This window comes from Balaenoptera ricei, chromosome 18, assembly GCF_028023285.1.
Source record: "Balaenoptera ricei isolate mBalRic1 chromosome 18, mBalRic1.hap2, whole genome shotgun sequence".
NCBI lineage: Eukaryota > Metazoa > Chordata > Mammalia > Artiodactyla > Balaenopteridae > Balaenoptera > Balaenoptera ricei.
Window position 1 is genome coordinate 21,468,268 of NC_082656.1, and position 16,861 is coordinate 21,485,128.

The following is a 16,861-nucleotide window of genomic DNA, read 5'->3' on the forward strand; positions in this document are numbered from 1 at the left end:
AACCATATTATGAATGGGTCCAGGGACTCATATCCTATACAAGCATCACATAGATGAGGTTCTAATCAGTTCAAATGTTGTCATCTTCTAACTTTGTGCCAGTGCAATTATTCTAGAAAGTACAAAGTTTCCATTTTAATTGGTGCTTGGCTTATTTGTTTCTGAACACATTGGTTTGGTTTTAAACTCAAGTGAAAACGAACACACCTGGGCTTTGTCCTGGTTTCAGGAAAACTGTGCATTTTTTCCCCCTATACTTTAATCAGTAGTTGGTTTAATTGCCTGACCAGGTCACAGATGTAGGTGTCCCAGGTGTGCGTATGCTTTGCCTACATTACAACCCAAGTACTGTAGCCAGAGTGGAGCGAGAGCCAATCAGGAAGAAGCAATGGGCTCACACTCTGCGTGTAATTCACACCCAAGACTGATGCTCACCCAGGCTCACCGCGTCTGGGCTGGCTTCCCAGCGGAGAAACAACCAAAGAGAATGAGAAACACAGCACATGCAATTCTCCTGCTTTAGTCCCAAAGACTGACTAAGCCATCAGAGCTTGTTCCCCCCAAACCCTAAGACTCCTCATGTACTGCTCAAGAGCCTTTCCTCCAGAACCAGTGGGTGGGCTTAGCGCCTCTACCAGCCCAGTTCTGGAGAGAGAGGGAGTGCGGGCTGAGGGCTGGAATGCCCTCTGCCTGCTCCAGCACAGAAATGTGCTGCTGGCATTCGCAGAGACAAGCAAATGATGTTGTATGTGTGCTCTCAATCTCTATTTTAACGTCTCCAACAATCTAGTGGTTAATTAGCAATTTGCTGCCCACCAATATGCAAATGAATGACAAGCAAAAGCCCTCCGCAGCTGTAATTATTTTGCTGATTTACAAGCCACTCTCCTCTCTGTGTAGGTTTTTCTGTGTGTGTGCATTCATGCATCAGGGATTTCATTATTTTTAGAAGCATACTCTGTACACTTTTATGCTTTAATATTTTCAGGCCTCAGTAATTACAGTATTATAGATATACATACATTTTTCCCCCCTCAACTCTAAACGCATTTATTTGTCAGGAATGCTTTTTCTCTGATAAAGAGTGGAGAGTAAGATTTATCAAGGGGCTGAAATCCAAACTGCAGAGAGAGTCAGAGCACAAGATTGAAAGATGCACGTTTCTGCTGTTGCCAAACCCTTATCTGGAATCGGAGGAGTCTTGTAATATTTGATTTTCTCCCAAGCAGCTCTGGTGAATCAAGCCGCGATCTGCGTCATCCATCTGCTTACTTTGGAGCAGGGTGTTTTGGCGGTTTAAATGCTTTACGTTTTTGCCAGTGCATTAAGAAAGCCTCTCGTGTTAAATTAAGTCAATTAATAAATGGAGACACATTAGGCAATCAATTTTGTCAGCCTATCTCCCCAGCATTATGTATGGTTGGCTGTAATCACAAGATAAATGCAATGTGCTGATCTATGGTAATGTTCAATAATACATTCTCCGCCAGGCTCAATTCATCAGGGAGTTTCGGTAGGGGAGGCATTTGTTATTGGCTGTCTCTGCACCTCAAGGATAACATTTCTGTCCTTTTGATTGGCCGCCTCACTGCTGCAAGATTCTAACCGTCTTATTTTGATGATGAATATGAAGGCACACTAAGCCGGGCTGGAGCGTAGTGTCTCAGAGGCTGCGCTCCTTCCAGAGCCCAAGGACTTACAGCTTCCTCCGCTGCCTTCCTGTGCCAACAACCCCCCACCCCCCAAAAAAAGTTGTGATGCTTTTCTTCACCCAGTGCTTTGGGGCTGTGTTAGATCTCATTCACCTCCGCTTTCAGCATTACAAGGCTAAACGGGTGTTCTCTGCCGCTGGGCAACTTGTCTGCGTTGTAAACCCCACGCACAACCTAAAGGTGAGTGGCTCTCTCTCTCGTTTGATGTTCCCGCGGCTTGGGTTCAAGTCCATCCTCCGGGGGCGACTGTGACCCTCCCGCGAGCGCGGGGAACTCGCGGCAAAGGCTGGTCCGCTGGCGCCAGGACGGTGTTGGGTACCCGGAGCCGGTGCCTCGGCGCATTCTCCCTCTCTTGGTGGTTGGATGCTCTCGGCGACAGTGTGTTGTTTCCCCGACTGGCAAGAGAAACTGGAGTGAGAGTCTTTTTTTTTTTTTTTTTTTTTTTGTCCACGCTGTCAGCCGAGGAGGGGGTTGGAGGTCAGAAGTGAGGGCGGTGGAGGAAGCAGGGGGCTTGCCCCTCTCTCTCCCAAATATTTGTGGGCAAGTGTTTAGGAGACAGGATTTGAAAAGTTACCCAAATCGCAGTCTGTCCCACGTGCTGGAAAGGCAGGCAAGCACACGGATTTAAGAAGCCCCTCTGGCTGCCGCTGAAGTAACTGGGGTCGGGGTCGGGGGGCAGGAACCCCGAGGCAGGGATCTGGGAGTTGGGGACAGGGCTCCTTCTTCAAAGTGTTTTCCCCCTGTGCTCAGACTCGGCGTGAGTGGGGATCGGGGGGCGGGGATGTCGGGAGGAGTTCGTCTTCTTTCCTTCCTTCGAGCTAGATGCGCCCGGTGCGCTGAGGACAGGAGGGGCAGATTTGCTCCAAGAGCATCGAAATGAAACCGGCTCAGAGCTGCCACTGCCCGAATCACCGCAGGCGCTGCGGGTGCCTCTTTGCTGTGGCCGCCGCCGGGCTGCGCTTCTGACGCCGCTGACGCTGCGTCTGTGCCTTTAGGCCAATGCCCTTTAAGAGAACAGCCAAAATGTGGGCTGGAGGGACCGCTTCACATCACCGCCAAGACTGGGGGAAATGAATGCAGAGTCCCTGGCTAGGGGAGGCAGGGAAGACGGGAAGGTAGGGCGGGAGGGGCGGTGCGCGGGCGCAGCTGAACTCCCCCCCCCCCCCCCCCCAGTGTGAAGGTCTGAGCCCAATGGGCTCTGTCCCCAAATAAACGATGGACTCGTTTGGGAGTTGCTTTCCTGTCCTCATTATACCCAAGGCGGAGTGACGGGGGAAGGGCACGTCTGCAGCTGAGCCACGGAAGAGTCTCTGCCAGAATAGATCTGTCATTCTGACCACTGCTGTTGGGCAGGAGGTATTGCCTGTTGCTCATCGCTGTATAAACTCCTGCAGCCAAACTCTCTTCAGCTGGCGCCCTGCAGGCCAGTGCTGAAGGAGGCCTCCCTGCAACGCCCCCCTCCCCGCACCTTCCCCACAATTCCTGGAAGTCCTCAGGAGGGACAGCTGCCTGGAGCCCCTGGGGCCATATGCCAAGGCCACTCCTGGATGGAGGGGTGATGCACTACTCTGGGACAGCTATGGTTCTCCTGACCTAGCAACCGGCTTCCTGCGGTACCCAAGCTGTGACTAATGCCATCTCCCTCAACCGCTCAGCCTCCCCAATCTCAGTCCCTCCTTCTCTCTCTCTCTCTCTCTCTCCCTTTCTCCCTCTTCCCCTCCCCTCCTCTCTCTTCCCCTCATTCTCCTATTTTCTTTTTCCCTTCATGGCTTACTTTTATAAATGAGAATTCACCCCCAGTCATCCTTGGTAAAGCGAGTGTATGATGTACATATTAAAATACGATTCTGAATTCCACTTTATGGCCACTTTTGAGACCGCATTCAAACTTCCATTATTTTGTCACTTGACATTAGTTAGTTCCCTGTGGCAAGAAATTTTGTTTATCCCTGTTTTGCATTTTAAAACCTTTACAAATTTTTTATGAGACTTAGCATTTCCAAAGTTTGAATTTAGATGGTTCGTTGGCTGCAGCAGGTGATGGAGGGGAAGAAGGGCGCTAAGATCTTGGTGTGGGGTGGAGTGAAATGCATCTGTGTGTATGTTTCTGTGATGTCAGCCTGGATATTGACAGGTAGTCCTGCTGCCCGGACTCAGGAGTCCAGACTCAGTGTCGGAGTCCTTGGGTCAGTGCTGACTAGCTGTGTGACCTTGAATGACCGCGATGTCTCTGAGCCTTCCCTTCCTCACCTTCAAAATGAACCTATGAATCTTTAGCCTGCCTCCTCCACGACTCTGTGAGGCTGAAAAAGAGATGATACTCGAGGTAGATGTGCTTTATAATGGTCTCCTCCAAAAAAAGATTACATTATCGTACATAATTTGTAGGGTTCCATTAGGAACTTCAAAAGTTATCACTTAAAGCCTTCAGCCAACTTAGTAACATAAAAATAGGTGACATATGCTTTGAGAGGCTATTCCCCATGGCTCACTTTTTCACGTACATTCTCATTTGGCTTTTCATTTCCTATAAAAAGCCACTTAGAGATTTTGCTCAGATGAGTGTCACTGCAGATAAACAAATCAAATCGACGGCCGCTAATGTTACCAGGGGTTGCAGCAGGACACACAGGATTTACAGAGGCTGTACCAGGTGGAGACAGACCTCTGCATCGCAGGTTGCCCCTGGGGAGGTCTCATCCAGCCTCCAGGTGGCCCATCAGGTAAGTTTTACCTGCTTCTCAAACCTGAGGGCTAACAACCCTTTGGAGCTTATAAAGGAACAGTTCTCTAGGAGCATTGCTGCCCCACCACTGATATTAAAAAATGCATAAAACCTCGAAAGAAAGCGCTCCTTCTCAGCATTCCTTTCCAGAGACAGACCACAGAAATATGCCTTAGACGTAATAAGCTGTGATCCACATAGGAAGAAAAATTCTTTTTTTAAAGAAAAAAAAAAAAAAAAAAAAGCTGTGGCAACGTGAACCCAGAATAGCTATTGATCTGCGGTGCTTCCCCGCATTCTGTATGACAGGCTGGTACGTGAAATGGTGACCAAGGACAGAGAGACTGCAACCTTGCTTTCAATTTTCTAGGTTGCATATTGATACAAAGAGGGCTGGGAAGCCTGTGTTTTTCTTTGTGGAAGCATTTCTTGCACTTTGTCCTTTCCTGGGCTTTCCTGAGAATGCTAGCAGTACTTTAGGACCTGAGGCAAGTGCTGAGTTATAATCAAAATTCACTTACTGAGCAGAGAAAATTGTGTATTTACCATGCTTCTGTGGGTCACCTTCATTCTCAATTTTATTATGGCGATTACTCGGTAACCTGGGATTCCTTCAAGCAAGCTGATGCCTGTCCGTCTAAGTGGAAGGCAGAAGCCTTCCCGGGGAATGCAGCCAACCCAGTTAAAGCCATTACACTCCTTAAGTCCACCCTACTTTAAAGGGGTGTTTAGAGTCGCTGGCCTGGAATAGGAGGATCTTCTGCTTCAAGAAGAATCCATAACAGAGCTGGCTCTTGTGGACGGCAAACGGCACTCTGTGTTGCCCTGTGTCTGTCTGTCTGTCTCTGCCTACAGGGATGGCTCCTTAAAGGGATCAGGCCCCCCACTTCTCCTTCCCACCCCATGAAAAGGGACCACCAAGGAGCCGGTGATCTTGGCTGGCTGCCATCTGCTTTCTCATTCATGGAGGTCACTGAAATGTGGCCCACGGGCTGCAGGCTGGCACCGGGGAGGATGTGGGCTCCTGGTCCTGATTCAGCACTGCTTTCTCCCTCGTGTCCTTTGCGTGTTTCCAAACCAAGAAAGCCTTTCTCTCCTGGCCCCTCTCCCATCGACACTCGCTGCTTGTACAGTGCCCTGCCCCGGGCAGCCCTCCCTGCTTCTGTCCCATCCCCAGAGGTGCCCTTTGAGGGGTGACCTGGCCAGTCTCTGCACCCAGACCTCTCCAGGGAAGGGTCTGTAGTGACAGCCAGACCCCTCTGGGGCCAGCGCTCAGCGCTTCCCAAGCGGACAGGCGCTGAGCAGAGGCTGGCTGGGCGACTTCCTCCCTGTAGACACAGTGCTGGATAAACCAGGTTCTGAAGGAAGTCTAGCAAAACACTTTCTGGCAGACTTCCAAAAGGCCCTCACCAGGGCCAGTGTCATTGCCGAGACCCCCAGCGCATTCCCCGGCATCCAGACCCGAGGGCGGAACCTCCCCACCTCTCCTGGGAGGCTATTCATACCTCCATCCAGCCGGGCCAGTCCCTGGAGCTCTTTTCGGTTATTACCCGTTAACCTTGAGTTGACAGACAGACAGACACACACACACACACACACACTCTCACAGTCATTCACGCACACACACAGTGGGAAGGGCATACGGGACAATGATGGCTTTAATTTGTGCCTGACAGATACTAAATCTAAAATTAGGGCATTTTAGTACCATCACTTGAAGCATCCACGTGCCTTTCATTCTGAGACCAACCCGTATGGATGAATGTGTTATGAGTGATGGTGGGGCTGGGAGGTGGGGATCATCCAAGGAGGGAGCCGAGGAGAGGCGGGGGGCAAAGGCAACCCTCACCTCTACCGTTCATGGGCTGATCTTTGGAGATCCCGCGTCTGCCCTGGGGCTTTCACAAACTCTGCTTGACACAGCATGGCAGGCAGCTGAAGGAACGCTAAAGACACGAACATCGGTTTTTAGAGATTTAGAGGTGGCCCTGGAGTATTCAGCCTGAGTAACTAGTTTAAGGCAGTTAAAGGCTTCCGATAAGATTGTTTCACAGCCAGGGTGTGGGTTACTCAGCTCTTCCCGACACAGCCACGTCTGAGGGTCGCATCCCCAGTCCTCTGGACATTTCACCATCTTCCTTTGCTGCCCAGGCTGGAGGCTCTTCACAGCTCAAACAGCACCTTAGACGGGGGTGGGGAGAAAGGATGAGGAAGGAGCCGAGCTGGCTGTCCTCACTCTGTGAGCTTTATTTTAAAGCCTTTCCCTTGCCGCCGCCTCCAGCCCTTTGGTTTCTGTGAATATTATAAGACGCTCGACACTGTAGGCACAGAGCAGTCACGCGGCTTTTCTGGTTCATGGTGATTGCAAATGAGGCTCCTGAGTCACGTAACTGGAGGCGCGAGCCCCGAGCAGCTACTTGGTGAGCAGCACGCTGGTGACGGGGATGCAGAGGAGGCCGAAGCTGGCGCAGAGGTGATGTGAGCCCCTTGCCTCCGTTCTGCATTTATCCGGCAGCCCCGGAGCAAATTTTGTGGCTCTCCCTTCACCACGGTCCCTCAAGCTGCAGGGACTGTTTGGAAGACATGAGAAAACAGAGACTGAAAGCTTTCTTTGAAATCCACAGAGAGGTCAGTGTTATTTGGATGGCTTCCCTGGGGCAGGGCAGAACGTTTCTCTAGCAATTGACAATAAGAAAAAAAAAAAAAAAAATTAACTGTCTGGGATGGTATTTTACTCTTAGCAAAGTCATCTGGACTCAACCAACTCCGTCCCCCAGAGGGGAAAGGGGGCCTGTTTAGACACAAAGTGCCACACGGAAGGGGTGACCTGGAGAATGGAGCTCCATTCGCTATGGCTCAGAGAGTGATGGGGAGAATGTCAGAACTGGGAGCCTGAACCGTCTTAGTTTACAGTTGAGGAAACGGAGGCCAGAGAGGGCAATGACTCGTATTCGGTTCCTACGGCTGCTGTAACAAATTACCACAAATGGGGCAGCTGAAAATCAGAGTGATCTATTTCTCAGAGAAATCAGGAGGCTGGAAGTCCAGAATCAAGGTGTCAGCAGGGCCAGGCTCTCTGCAAAGCTCCAAGGAAGAGTCTGTCCCTTGCCTCATCTGGCTTCTGAGAACTCCACGTGTTCTTCGGCTTGTGGCCACATCCCTCCAATCGCTGCCTCTGGGGTCACATGGCCTCCTTCTCTCCTGTGTGTGTACATCTTATAAGGATACAGGTTATTGCATTTAGGGCCTACTTGGATAATCCAGGATAAGCTTCTCATTGCAAGATCCTTAATTTAATCACACCTTCGGTCATATAATATTCACTCTTTTGCTAGTTAAGGTAATATTCACAGGTTCCAGGCATTAGGATGTGAGTATATCTTTTCAACCCACTGCTTGACTTTTGCAGAGTCAACCTACTTAGTGACAGAATTTAGGAACCAGAAGTCAGCTCTCCTGATGTCAGACCTAGATCCCCTACACTGCCCCGGGCTGCCTTCCGATTAGCCCTAACTAAATATCCCTTGCTTGGGTCCATGCTGTGGAAGCAGAAAATTGCAGGGACCCCCCTTCCTGCACCCCATCAGGCCCAGGCCAGCAGTGTGACCCCATGGGCTGCACCACACACCCACCATCTCCCCTTTGTCAGATCCACGTTTCCTTAGCAAACTGGAGCCTCTTCACCATCTTCCTCCCTTATTCCCCTACCCCCTCCATAAATCTTCTTTCCTTTTCTTTTTTGAATTCTTTTAAAAACAATATAATTAACATGGATGCATGCACATCATATTTAAAAATCAAATGTAAAGAGATACACTGTCAAAAGCATAGAGCATAGGGAATTCCCTGGCGGTCTAGTGGTTAGGACTCCACGCTTTTCCCGCTGAGGGCCTGGGTTCAATCCCTGGTCGGGGAACTAAGATCCTGCAAGCCACGAGGCCAAAAAAAAAAAAAAAAAAAAAAAGCATAGAGCATTATATTTTGCCCTTAGTACATATTTTATAAATCCACTAGATCAATATGGGGAGAAGCAGTGGGTGTAGGAAAAAAACATGGGCTTTGGGGCAGACAGGTCTGAATTCAAATCCAGACTGTGCCATTGGCCGATGTGTGACTTTGAACAAATGACTTTGCCTCTCAGAGGCTCCATTTCCTCCTCTTTAAAAAGGAGAAAAGAACGCCCACCTTGTGACCACCTAGAGGGGTGGGATAGGGAGGGTGGGAGGGACACACAAGAGGGAGGGGATATGGGGATATATGTGTATATATAGCTGATTCACTTTGTTATACAGCAGCAACTAACACACCATTGTAAAGCAATTATACTCCAATAAAGATGTTAAAAAAAGAACGCCCACCTTCTATGGCCGCTGCAGGCGTAAATGAGTTCACAGAAGGAAAATGTCTGCCACAGAGGAGAGAGTCCGTAAATAGCAGCAGTTATTGTCAACACGGGTCATTACGATAAAAACTAAAAGCCACTCCTGGGAAGCTAGAGTCAACTCCCCAAAACCCCACCTTCTGTCTTTCTCCGCCTCCCCTCCCTCCCTGCAGGCCTCGGTGCTTGCTGTTCCTTGGTATTTGTGAATTGCCCTTGGCCTTGAAGAGATTTTGAACAGGACAATTTCTTGCCTTACGTAAAAGTCAGATTTGTCCTTACTACCTAACTTCAAAGAAAGCCCTGAACCCTGCTTGGGTTCTGAGCCCAGAAGTGCAACGGGAGAGAGGCTGGGGCTGGGAGGACACGTGTGCCTGCGGTGGAACAGGGGCCGATGAGCTGGTGCCCGTCATGGGAGCCAGGAGACGTGAGGCCCCTTTTCCTCCCACCCCGGGACAGGCCCTCATGACTTATGCATGCCTTCTTTTCATTAGAGGCAGCTGACTAAGCACAGGGGCAAGCGGCCCTGTGAGGGGCGCCTGATCCGGAGGGCGTGGGTCTGAGGCTGAGTGACACCACTGAGAGATGCAGCGGGGTGGGGAGAGGTAGGTGGGCAAAAACTGCAAGCCCCCTGGGAGACTGGACATTTTCTCTCCGCCCTTCAGTTCATTCTGCCTTGAGGAGGTAGCTTCCCTCTGAGCCTGGCGGGATGAAGGGGGTTGATGCTTAATGGAGGATGCAGCCCCTGGCATCAAGGGCAGGCGAGAGATGCTCTGACCTTCCTAAGCCAAGAAAGAATTCCTGGATCCCACTGTCATCAGACACTTGTTAAAAAGCACAGAGGTAGGCCACAGGGCTGAGTTCCCTCACTCCAACCTGAGTTTCTACACACGCACGCGCGCGCACGCACACACACACACACACACACACACACACAGAGTCAATGGAGGTTCTGAGATGCCAACCTGTTTGTACCCTGAGTGGTCTCTGAATAGCGCAAGATCACAGGGTACAGGGCTTCCCTGGTGGCGCAGTGGTTAAGAGTCCATCTGCCAATGCAGGGGACACGGGTTCGAGCCCTGGACCAGGAAGATCCCACATGCCGCAGAGCAACTAAGCCCCTGTGCCATAACTACTGAGCCCGCGTGCCACACTGCTAAAGCCCACGCACCTAGAGTCCATGCTCCACAACAGGAGAAGCCACCGCAATGAGAAGCCCGCACACAGCAATGAAGAGTAGCCCCCACTCGCCCCAACTAGAGAAAGCCCGTGTGCAGCAACAAAGACCCAATGCAGCCAAAAAAAAAAATATATATATATATATGTGTGTGTGTGTGTGTGTGTGTGTATATATATATATATAAAGATCACAGGGTACGAAGCCCAGTGGATGCGGAAACCTGGTTCCCAGCACTGTGGAGCAAAGGATGGAGGTGAACAAGATAGATCCCTCTCCCCGACCCAACCTGTAACTGACCACTCCAGCCTCAGGAAAGAGGTAAAAGGGAGAAGACAGTGATGGGCGAGAAAAGAGTAACATTCTAGTTGAGGTCCTGGAGTATGGGCTTTGGAGTCAGTCTGATCTGGGTTTGAATCCAATGCTGTCACTTCCCTTGAGTAATCTCTTTGACCTCCCTAAGCCCGCATTTCCCCAACTATAAAATGATTGTCCTGAAGGTGAAATATCATGATACACATAAAGCGCTTAGCATAGCACCCAGCACCTAACACATACTCCATAAATGGTAACTATCACTGCTGATAAGTGGAGTCCCTTAGAGATGTTACCTGATACACAAGATGTGACCAAGATTCTTTTGCCCAACTTGTATGAGTGATCAAACTTCTACTCAAACTGGATGTTGGGGGAAAGAGAGGGATGGGTCAGCAGTAAAAGGACCTGTCTGTTGAGTGACCAAGATTTTGAGCATGGCAGGTCCAAGCTCAGAGAACCAGAGCCATGCTCCAGTTCCAGGTCCTGGTCTAACAGATGAGGCCCAAAGGGGTGATGCCCAAGGTCACAGCTGATGAGAGGCAGGGTCCACCGCTCTATCTGTGCCACCACACTGCTGGGGGGTAGGGGCGTTGGATAAGGATGCTTCCTGTCTACTATGACCCACACACACTGGGCATCTTCCCATGGGGCCCTTGTCCTCAGGACCTTGCCAAGGTATAAAGCAGCCGGGTAAGAGTGGGGCGTTACAAAGGCAATGTTCCTCATGTCTCTAGTGCTGGCACAAATACACAGCGAGTGGCTGGGATGAGGCTCTAAGTGAAGTCACCCAAGCCAGGGAGCCATAACCCCAGGCTTTCCAATAGCAGGGTGGATCAAGTTCTACTACAAAAGGCTGCATTTTCACCTTGACCTTGGGCCCAGGATGAAAGCACCATCAGAAGCCAATCTGAAACCAGCCTAATGTTTTTAGCAGAAGAACAAGGTCCTTGTGGATAATTTAGAATTGTGGTGTAACAGGAAATATCAGTTTTACTTGCAAGATGCTGTATCTCAATAATTCCTTGGTCCTTTAATGTATGTTTAATCACGAACCGGTGATTAGGAGGGAGCTGTGAGCCGCTGAGCTATCTCCAGGCGGCACCGGGAACTCCAGCCAGGAGACACTGGCCTGTGGAAGGGACAGGGCCCCGCAGGACGAAACTGGAGAGTGTCCTCTATGGAAGGGAAAGGCCATCGCAGACCACGTTTGGGGAGGGAAGACGGGGTTAGCATGGCGTTAGGAAGGCTCCACAGAGACAGAACCAAATCAGATCGATACCAGACTTTACAAAAGACCGGCCAGCCCATCTAGCGATCTGCCCAGCTTTGTAGCCAATGCCATGGTCCCTCAGATCTCATTCCCACGACTTCACCAAGGATGTGCTGGGAAGTCCCAGGCAAGTAGCCACTCAGAACCTCGCGTTCCCTTTCTATAAATTAGAGGTATATTGTGACTTAGGCTAAGCCAGCTACATATCCTGAAACCCACAGACTGTAGTTTTCTGCTGTCACAGTTATGCACACAATAATAACAATAATGATCAGAAAAACCACAAAATAGCTACCATTTATTGAAGGCGTGCTATGTCCAGGAACTGTGTTAAATGCTATGCATTTAATTCTCCCTAGGAAATAGTATATTATCATTCTATCAAAGCAAAGGAAAGGTAAAGAGCTTACTCAATCTTACACAACTGTTTGTGGCGGAGCCGTTTAAAATTAAAATCCTGCGCTTTTAAGCACTTCTTGGTATGTCATCCCTCAGTGTTCTCTTTTCACAACAAACAGCTGGCCATAGGACTAATATTGAGTATATTATATTTCATTTAAAAATACTGAGCTAAGATCCTGTCTCATTCACCCTGTGTCTGCATACATCAAACACACACAGATGCCCCAGCTCTTGGGGGCCGATCCTGGGAGCCACGCTCTAGGCTTCCCTGGGCTGCCTGGCGGAATGGAGCCCTGTGGCCAATGGCAGTGACTTTGTCCCTTCCTCCTGCTTCCTGGAATCACTTCCCAAATAAACCACTGCATCCAAGTTTTTATCTCAGGCTCTACTTTGGGGGAACCCAAGTTAAAACTACACATGTGTATATGTTTTTGAATTAGCTCACGTTTATTGAGCACTCGCTAAGTGCTAAGTGTGATGCTAAGTGATTTACCTGAATTGCCTTTTTAAAAATCCTCAGAACAATGCCGACAATCTATCCCCAAATTACACACGAGGAAGCTGAAGCACAGAGAGATTAAGTAACTTGTCCAAGGATGCATCCAATCAGTGGTAGAGTTTAGCTGGTGCTTTTAATCTTTGTTAAGCTGTCTCTCCCTCTCGGTCACAGAACTGCTTACCTGGAAGCTTCTACAAAGAGCCTAGCCTTCCAATTCAGGCTCGATAAAAATTATGATTTGCATAAAATACTTGAAGGAAATCTTGGCAACAACCTTATTTAAGTGCATGACTCAAAATTATCCTGCAGAAAAGGAAGTTTGTGCTCCATGATCATTTTTTTAAATGGGTTACATGGTTGGACAGCAGGACAGAGCATCTGAAACTAGCACTGACCCCCAAATCTGGGACATGTGGTCGTCCTGTCAATTCCTCACTTGCTTCTCAACGACAATGGGAACTAGTTGACCACGTCAGAAATGAAAACGTTCTCTAAGCACTGGGATAGCGTTAAACAGGCCACTTTTTCTCTGAGAAAAGAAGAAAGAAATCTTTTTATACAAAAGCAAAAATGTCCTGCAAGAGAACGTGGCTCTTACCCTGTCACACCTGTTCTCTGAGAGATCCACAGGCCTTTGAAATTTCCTTTCCCATTAGCAGCCATACTTTATTACTAAATTTATTTTTTTAAACTAAAATCGAAGAGGAGCGAAATTCTAATGACCATTTTCTACCTCACTTAACTGAGCCTCTACCTTGATTAGGGGAAGGGTCGACCCTTCCCCTAATGCTCTTCAAACATTTCTTTTTTCCAGAACTGCCGTGGGAAGAACTGAGTTGAGGGAGGTGTCTGGGGGACAGGTGAGCTTCTGGGAGGAGGGCGGAACGACGTTTGTGAGCTTTGTTCCCAGGGTACAAGCTGGAGCCGCGAGGGGCAGCGTCTATACTGACTTCCGGGGGCGCGAGGAAAACGCTCGGCCAGGCGCTGTGGAGGGGAGGCCGCCAAGGTACTCCCCCAGGGTCACCTCATCCAGCAGCTCTGACATCTGGGGAAAGTCGCAGAGGCTGCAGAGGGCTCACGGGGGACACTGACACCAAGGAACTAAAGGAATTCTGTGAGGAAAGTGCCTCAGACTTGAGCGATGTGCCATCACCACCGTTCCCAGCCCCGCATGACGCCCCTCAGGGTGACGGCCTGAAGGACCACAGCGGGGGCAGGGGGCTGGCACTGCGGGCACCTCTGCCGACCCCAGACCTGCCCGACCTCCCCGCAAGCAGGAGGGCACACTATACACACAAATAAACTCAAAGGGGCTTAAAGACTTAAATATAAGACGCAACACCATAAAACTCCTAGAAGAGAACACAGACCAAAAAAACTTTCTCTGACATAAACCGTAGCAATATTTTCTTACATGAGTCTCCCAAGGCAAAAGAAAGAAAAACAAAAAAATAAACAAATGGGACCTAATCAAACTTACAAGCCTTTGCACAGCAAAGGAAACCATCAACAAAACGAAAAGACAACCTACAGATTGGGAGAAAATATTTGCAAACAATGCCACCAACGAGGGCTTAGTTTCCAAAATATACAAACAGCTCATAGAACTTGATATCAAAAAAACAAACAACCCAATCAAAAAATAGTCAGAAGACCTAAATAGAAATTTCTCCAATGAAGACATACAGATGGCCAACAGGCACATGAAAAGATGGTCCACATCGCTAGTTATTAGAGAAATGCAAATCAAAACGACAATGAGGTATCACCTTACATGGGTCAGAATGGCCATCATCAAAAAGTCTACAAATAATAAATGCTGGAGAGGGTGTGGAGAAAAGGGAACCCTCCTACACTGCTGGTGGGAATGTAAATTGGTGCAGCCACTATGGAAAACAGTATGGAGGTTCCTTAAAAAACTAAAATATAGAACTACCATATGATCCAGCAATCCCACTCCTGGGTATATATCTGAAAAAGACAAAACCTCTAATTCAAAAAGATACATGCACCCTAATGTTCATAGCAGCTCTATTTACAATAGCCAAGGCATGGAAGCAACCCAAGTGTCCATCAACAGCTGAACAGATAAAGAAGATGTGGTACATATACACAATGGAATATTACTCAGCCATAAAAAAGAATGAAATATTGCCATTTACGGCAACATGGATGGACCTAGAGATTATCATACTGAATGAAGTCAGACAGAGAAAGACAAATGTTATATGATATTCCTTATATGTGGAATCTAAAAAATAATACAAATGAACTTATTTACAAAACAGAAACAGACTCACAGACAGAGAAAACTATCTTATGGTTACCAAAGGGGGAAGGGAGGGATAAATTAGGAGTATGGAATTAACAGATACACACTACTATATATAAAATAGATAAACAACAAGGTCCTACTGTATAGCACAGGGAACTATATTCAATATCTTGTAATAAGCTGTAATGGAAAAGAATCTGAAAAAGAATGGATATATATATATAAGTGTGTGTGTAACTGAATCATTTCGTCTACACCTGAAGCTAACACAATATTGTAAATCAACTACAGTTCAATTAAAACAAATCAATAACGAAAGACAAAAAAAACAGAAGCTGCCTCATGAAGCCCAAGCGATACATCTGTTTACGGTTATTAAATAAATGCCAGTTGGACCCTTCTCAGCGTGCTGGCTGAAGTCGGTGCCAGACACCTGAGGCTCTCCAAGAACCCAAGAGAAATGAGAGCGGAAAGGCGAGCTCCCAGGCACTCACCACGGCTCCACGAAAACGCTCCGCCAAGGCTTCCTCAGAACCGGGAGGCTGGAGCCCTCATCTGCGGTCTGGCTCCGTTCCCATGGGGTCCTGGGCGAGTCATTTAACCTTGGCTTTCTCCATCTGCCAGGTGAGAGGTGACACTTGCTCTGTGCCTCCCTCCTGGGTGACCTGGGTGTGCGGAGGACCGCTCTTCACTGCTCACCTCATCCACACGCGGTCTCTTTTCAAAGGGGTTTGAGACAATTGAAGCCAAATGGTAGCGTGAACAGGTGAATAAGATGGAAGAAAAATGGAGGACGCGAGCAGTTAATGGTAAAGCTTAACCCATTTATCGTGACAGAAATTTAGTAGAAACGTGAAATTCTACAGATGTATTTTAAGCACCTCTCCGTGTACTGGAAAGATCATGGCCTTTGGATTCAGACGTGGTTTCAAATTTAGTTCCAATATTCATAGCTGTGTGACCCTTGGCAAGTGAGAACCCCTCTGAGCTTCAGTTTTCTTGTCTATAATAAGACAAACGCTGCGAAGCTGGTGGAGGATTAAATGTGACCAATACATGCAAAAGCACCTAGATCAGTGCCCAGCACGCAGTAGTGCCCTCGTGGACGTTGATTTCTTTTTGCCTGCCTTCCCTCCTTCCTCTTTTCATTTTTTTTTTTCCCATGGTAAATAAGGAAGTCTCCAGGAAACACTTCTGGCATTATTTGAATAGTGGGTTAGAGGAAACTCTCTGAGAATGAGAAAGTTTGAAATTACGAAAGCAAGAGAGCCTTGTCATGCAGGGAAGGGAGAAATCTTCAAGATGGGAAATGACTCAGTTAACTTATCCAAAGTCACCAGATGAGTCTTTTACATTCTCTACATCGTATCTTCGTTATCTGGGTGTAGGATTAATACAATAGGTTCTCTCTACACCTGAGATCTCTCAAGGGTATGTGGGAGTAGAACAGGGAACACCTGGGAGGATGTTTTTTCCACGTGAAGCTGGGAAGACCAGGGGCAGGGTCACTGTTAGGGAGCGCAAGGGGCGCAACTCCAGACAGACGTGAAACTTTGCAACATCAGGACTCCTGGGTGGTCTAGGGGGCGCTAGAACCCGCCAGTCCTCTGTTCCTGGAGCTGGCATTGGACGGCAGACGTCTGCACATTTTCTACTAACCAATTAGAAAGTAAAGATGATAAATGCAGCTCCTTCTTGCACTCTGAGATCACGTGGGTGTGTCCAGGCCGGCAAAGAGACAACCAGCAAAATTCCGGGCAACTGGCTGGTATCAGGGGTGCGCAGCTGCAGGAAGCAGCCCGTGCCGCCTCCTCTGTGAAGCCTGTCCTGATAGCCCCTCTCCCCAGGGAGAATCAAACCTGCCTTGTCTGCCTCAATGATCCCTGAATTGACGTTCATCACAGCCCTCAGACTCTTCCACTCCATGCAACCATTTGCACATCTGTGTCCCTGTCACACACGGTGAGACCCCCCCCCCAAGGCTCTTGTATCCCCAGGCCTAGCGTAAATGACCATCGCACACTAGGTGCTTGGTGAATGTGGGTCTAATTAATAAATGGAAGGCTCAGGACTGTAAGAACGTGGTAAGGAAGCGGGAGAACTGA

General features: G+C 48.6%; 1 protein-coding gene across 1 annotated transcript in view; it reads left to right on the forward strand.

Moving 5' to 3' along the window:
- The first annotated feature begins 1,675 nt into the window (after positions 1–1,675).
- SIAH3 (siah E3 ubiquitin protein ligase family member 3) overlaps positions 1,676–16,861 on the forward strand; it is a 70,235-nt gene continuing 55,049 nt past the window's right edge. The window contains exon 1 of the mRNA XM_059903247.1: positions 1,676–1,892. Within this exon, the coding sequence (XP_059759230.1) occupies positions 1,758–1,892 (135 nt within the window). The 5' untranslated portion in view covers positions 1,676–1,757. The remainder of the gene's footprint in view (positions 1,893–16,861) is intronic.